The sequence below is a fragment of the Scomber japonicus genome, chromosome 12 (genome assembly GCF_027409825.1).
Source record: "Scomber japonicus isolate fScoJap1 chromosome 12, fScoJap1.pri, whole genome shotgun sequence".
Classification (NCBI taxonomy): Eukaryota; Metazoa; Chordata; class Actinopteri; order Scombriformes; family Scombridae; genus Scomber; species Scomber japonicus.
Window position 1 is genome coordinate 8,668,355 of NC_070589.1, and position 6,000 is coordinate 8,674,354.

Here is a 6,000-nt window from a genome sequence, read left to right on the forward strand (position 1 = left end):
ACACTATCAAATGCTCAAATCAAATCCAAATGAGTGGCTAAAATCACGCTACTCTAAATTATACCTTTGTTCACCTATATGTATATTTATTACTAATCATGCCCAATGATGAGTAATTTTGTACCACTCCAAAACCTATCCTATCACTACAGTGACCTATGATTCTGCTCCTCATTTACCAACTCGACAATGGAACTTTATAAGATGTAGAAAATGTGTAGCTTTCATGTCTACCTTTCACATAATTCCAAATTTTCATTTTTAGCAGTTTGATTAATAGACACCCTGGTTTGCAATCAGTGTTCTAATTAGTGTCAGGTAATTTCTTGTTATGCTGAAAAAACACGGGGGCCCCAAACTGTTACCACTAAGTTGCATGTGATTGTCTAAAGAGTATACGCTGTAGCATTTGGGTTTCCTTCATATTCCACACCATGAAAAAACATCTCCTGTATCACAAATACACAAATGCTTTATCAACATATTTTTGACCATATAGTGTACATAGAGCCCAGTGAATTTGGTTATTATTTCTGTCATACAGTAAAGTCAGTGGATCACTGGATGGACATCATGCTCATTATCTTGACACTTTGTAGGTAGAGGGGAATGAGGTTGTTTGTGTGACCAAAGGACAGCATGGGAAGTCAAGAGGAGGAGGGCATATAGGCAGGAACGCAGGTGTATGCCCTCTTTCTCTCTCCCTCTCTTCTTTATGCAGTACATCAGCTGATGGTGAACGGAGGGCTTTTCCCTCGAGGAGCTCACTGCGCACAGTAAGTGAGACTCATAATTTTACCATCCTCTCTATGTATGTCCCTGTGGCTCTGCCCGCATTCCAGACCTCTGCATTTTCTTTTCAGCTCTACTTCAGTCCACACCTGTGTCAAATAGCTGCTGCACAAATGTCTTCATTTAGATTAAACCCACTTGAAGTTTGACCTCATTGTGCCGCACTATTCTTTGTAGCAGATGTTTGGTGATATTTGTACTGGCTGGATGATTATGTAAGACATGTTTGAGTTATACTTTATACTGTTCTAGCACCTCTTCATATATACTTTTAAGTGATAAAATGTGACATCTTCTTATATCATTTCCAGCACATGGGAACAATGCTGTGTCCAAATGTTGCCAATAAATCCTACAAGGGAGCTCTAATTCAGTGTAAGGGTACATCTCTATTGCAGAACTGAAGATTTGTGGATGTGCACGTTTGCCCGTAGCAGTTAGAAAGTTACTGAATGCAACAAAATGACCCATTTAGCATCTAAAACAGGGGACAATAAAAGAAAAAAAAGGTATTCGTGAAAGCAGTTTATGGTTTAAACTATTGGATATGATGCTGCTATTGTCTGCTTTGATTTTTTGTTGTTGTTGTTGAAAGAGTAATATATTAATTAAATGATGTGCGTCTTAATCCAAGTAGTAGATAGATGACAAATAAAAGAAGAGCGAGGGTCTACAGCAGTGCTAGTGGCTCGTGAGGCTGTACCTTGGATCAATTAAAGACCCCCTACAGACATGGTTTAAAACATATCAAAAATAAGTGAAAAAGTAGATAACATGCTCCAGGATAGCAGCCTGTTCATTATTATGAAAGTTTCCCACTGGGCGTATATGCTGAAAAAGTCTGAGTGAGCATTCATGTTTTTGGCCCCGTCATCCACAATATGGAGTTTAGTCTTTGGAGGTAGCTGATTTTGCATTGGCTCCCGGCAAACATGAAATGCATTATATAATTTAATGATACGGCTCTTCTAGACTTTCCAATTTTTATTGACCAGAGGGGATCAAGTTCAGTTGTTCTGGGTCGTTTTTGAGACTCAACAGTTCTATGAATGATTGTGTATGTGGCAATAGGCTTTTTGAGGCAATGTGTGATGTGATACTGTGATGACACGTGTGACCACTTAAAAAAAAAAAATCACCTCACAGCCCAACGCCATTCCTGGAGGCTTGAGTTGCTTTGAGATGAATGCTAACATCAGCCAGCTAAGATGATGAAACTAAGCAGGTATCAGCAGATTCACCATTTTAGCTTGCAGCATCATGCAGCATCAGCTAATTAGCACTATACACTAAGTACAGAGAGAGGCTGATTGCTAATGTCAGTCACTGGGCAAGTTTAAAATGATCAACATCTGATGATGGTGCTACATGAAAAGTTCATCATCAATATGATTAAAATTCATTGTGATGGGGGCATGATTATGTGCACCAAATGTCCTGGCGTTCCATCCGATAGTTGAGGAGATATTTCCCTAAAACCACCACAAATGTGAACTTCAGAGTAGCGCTTAAAGAAAAGTTAGCCAACTGACATTGTAATTGTCTTGCTGAGGTGTTGAGCCACTGATCTGCCACAACAGCTTCCATCAAATACATTCTCCAAGTCTCTGGGGATCTACTGCTCTGTGAACACAATTCTTGCAAAAGGGATTTCCCCATTGGTGTTTTGATGATAGTAGTGGGAAGTGTCACAAAAATCTTCTAAATGCACTCAAATGAGCTGAGATTTGGTAACTGCAAGGCTGGAAAACATGACTCCACACTATTTTTTAACTTCCATCAAACTATTCAGTGACCTTTAGTTTTCTTCTCTACTTTTCTTTACAGGTTTTATTTTTAAATTTGTCCCCCATCTGTAGGCTACTGGATTAAATTTTGTGGTAAATTAAATCTGTTTTTCCTTCTGCTTGGTGATTTTCTCTGAGAAACACAGCCTGGATTGATTGATTTTCATGCTACAGTACAGATGTATGTAAATCCATAAAGTGGCTAAGGAGTAGTTGTGGTTGGACTGAAAATAGCCTGGAGCCAGTCACAAACTCTAAATTAGTAAATCAGTTCAGTGGAAGGTCAATGTGTCTAAAATTAAACACAATTAGTTTAGCCTTGTGTTGTTCATTTCATGTCTCTGTACTCTTCATCAGTTCTGTGTTCTTGGCTGTCTCTCCTCATCTGTCATGTTATCTTTCCCTTTCAGCCCTTTTCACTACTCCTGCTCTTCACTGTTTATTCACTTGCAGCTGTCCTGATAGAACCAGAGTGACAAGAGAAATATAAATACTATGAAGCTCTGTCACCAGCATAATGTGCGAAGTGCATTTTAGTAAGGCTGGAAGCAGGTTGCTGATTTGTTATTTCCCCTCAAATAAATGATTTCCACTCTAATCACTGTCATTTAAGACGTGCATTCAGCATAGTAAGTAGGATAGTTTGTGACCTTTAGTTCAAAATACCAACTAAGATTTTGTTTTGTGCACAATATCACCCATCCCCAATATGATATTTAGACATGGATGTTGAGCTTGAGTGAGATGCCGCATAAAAGGCACAGATGGATGAAGAAATGAACAAACATTTGTTGGTCCAGCTGTCCCTCAAACACACACACACATACACAAACACACAATATTGTGCACACAGTTGATCAGATTTTGACAAAAGTGGGAGTAATGCATAAATGCATAAAAAGTAATGATGCATCCTACCACAACAATGGCATTTTCAAATTCTATTAATAATGTCACAATTAATGACTAATTAATTATTAAGCATATGGAGAAAGGAGAAAATTCTGAGTTTTTATTTTATTTAAATTTTCTATAAAAATGTGGTTGAAACCTTTAAGTTACCCTAATTGATTTCATAAGATAAGAAGATTGAACTCAATCTCATGTCTGTGCTACTTGTTGGAGTCAGGCCATGGTTAGCCTAGCTTAGCATAAAGAGTAGAAATGGCTGTCCGAAGTGGGAAAATACCCCAACCAATACCTCTAAAGTTAGCTAATTAAAATGTTGCATCTCCTGTGTTTAACTCCACAAACAGATGTAATAATTGTTAAGCTTCCAAATTGATTCATTCCTATCCAATGCTAAGCTAACTTAAAATATGTTTTAGCCAGTGTACATGAGCTGAAATTTCCCTACCGGTGAACTTATAATTGACAATACAGCTATAAATGAATGATAAATAAATATTAACTTGGATTTAAGTGACGCAAGATTAAAAAAGAAAATTCATTTGGAAAGCAACTTAACACAACAACTACAACTAGCTAAACCTAGCTAACAGTCTAAGAGTTTTGTCTCTGTTTTCTTAATATTTAATACAAATTTACAGGAAATTCTATGTTTTTTTAATAATTTACAGACATATAAAAAGGCCTTACTGAAATAATTACCCAAACTTGTCTTTTTACATTTCTTTTAATATACATTGCCAACAAACATGACCATTCATGTTGGTCAGAATCAGGCTACGTAGGCTCTTCATACTGAAATAGGGTAAAGTTGTAAAGCTCACTCATGGGGGAAAAAAGGAAGTGTTAAACTATTCCTTTAATGATTTGTAGGTGTTCTGACTTCATTATGCCACACCACCGACCAATGTCTTTCTTAGCTTATTAAGTAATTTATGAGTTTAATAAAAGTAAATTAAAAATTGGATAGTGGATGTTAGACTGAGACATTTTAAATGCATCTCTAGGTAGACACCTCCCAGGGTGTTCTAAAGAGTTCATAATTTAATCCATCTTCAAAGTGTTTGGGATTGTTTTCTTGGGGGATATTCCAATGGGATGCAGTTGAGGATAGCTGTATTGATCCATCAAGACATCAGTAAGACTAATGAAACTCAGTGGTATATCTTTGTTTATGCATTTGGGGTTTTGGGGAAATCAAGACAATGGCTTTATTGCAGGTTGGAGTCTGTTCAGATGTTGATGTAAAATCAATTACTCAACAAACCTTTGCAAATGCCACTGCGTAGGTTGCAGAGTCATCTCTTATAAATAAGTGGCTTGTTTACTTAAAAGGATAAGTGGCTTGTTTACCTCTAGGGTTTCACTCTTGTTAACTGAATTATCTTTACCAAAGACAGTACAAAATACTGTAGTAGTGCAGGTAGATTATATGTGTTGTTTATCCCTCCTGACAAGCTCCCTTCCTCTGTCTGTGTGAGACATCTGCCTGTGCCTTGCCATGTTGTTGCTGAGGTGAGTTGTCTTGTTTGTGTCGTGATGCAGTCGCACTTGCTTATGTCACTTAGTGTTTGTTGCTTAAGTCTCCTGAGACAGAAGAAGGGAGACTAGACCATCTTGTCTGAATCATCAGGCTTGTCAATCACAGAAAGAGCCTGGTGAGCTCCAAATTTCAGGTGATCCAGGAGATAAGGAGTATCAGTTATTATAAACATGAATAATGCATGGCAGATGGTTGATTATTAAAATGAGTTTTCAAAATTATTGTCACCCTGTGTGTCTCACTAGATTCCTGATTTTGTCTACCTTGCTTTAGCAGTTGTTGGTAATTTTCTTCACATCTAAAAATCCTCTTCTCTATTATGCCTTTGCTCTCTCATCATCAGATAGTTTACATTTTCTCCTCACGACCCCTCAGTGCATTCATTCCTTGACTGGCCTTGTTCTACTCATTTACAATCCTATTTTGTAAAAATACTCCAATTTCTCCAATACTCCAACTACTTATGCACCAGGCTTTCTTTCCTCAACTATTCTCCAACTCTAAATCTGTTGCTCTTTCAGGGAAACACCTTGTACTGTACTGAGTCTCACGGTCACCATGCCTGCCATAGTCAACCTCCTTTTCAGCGTTGTCTCCACCAACACCACCATCTCCTTTGCTGTGGTGCTGCCCATGGTCAGTCTAGTCTCTCTTGTGGTGGGTGTTGGGGGTCACCTCCTGCTGTGGCTGGTGCTGATGAGGAACCCCCGAAGCCGCTCCAAGCCAAGCTCCGTCCTGCTCCTCAACCTCAGCCTGGCTGACCTGGGCGCCCTGCTCACCTTGCCCTGTGTCCTCCTAAGTGCCAGTTTCCAGAACTGGCAGCTTGGAGGTGGGACCTGCGTCTTTCTGGGGTTCATGACTTCCATAACAGTGGGAGTGGAAATCTTCAGTCTGGCAGCTTTGTCAGTGCTGAGGTATCGTATCGTTGCACCACGGACGAGACTACTTGCTAGTCTGATGCAAGTGTAA

The 6,000-nt window shown here is 38.8% G+C and overlaps 1 protein-coding gene across 1 annotated transcript in view; it reads left to right on the top strand.

The window, feature by feature from the left end:
- The window catches only part of carmil3 (capping protein regulator and myosin 1 linker 3), a 95,780-nt gene extending 89,780 nt beyond the window's left edge, over positions 1–6,000 (top strand). The window contains exon 40 of the mRNA XM_053330646.1: positions 5,553–6,000. Coding sequence (XP_053186621.1) covers positions 5,553–6,000 — 448 coding nt within the window. The remainder of the gene's footprint in view (positions 1–5,552) is intronic.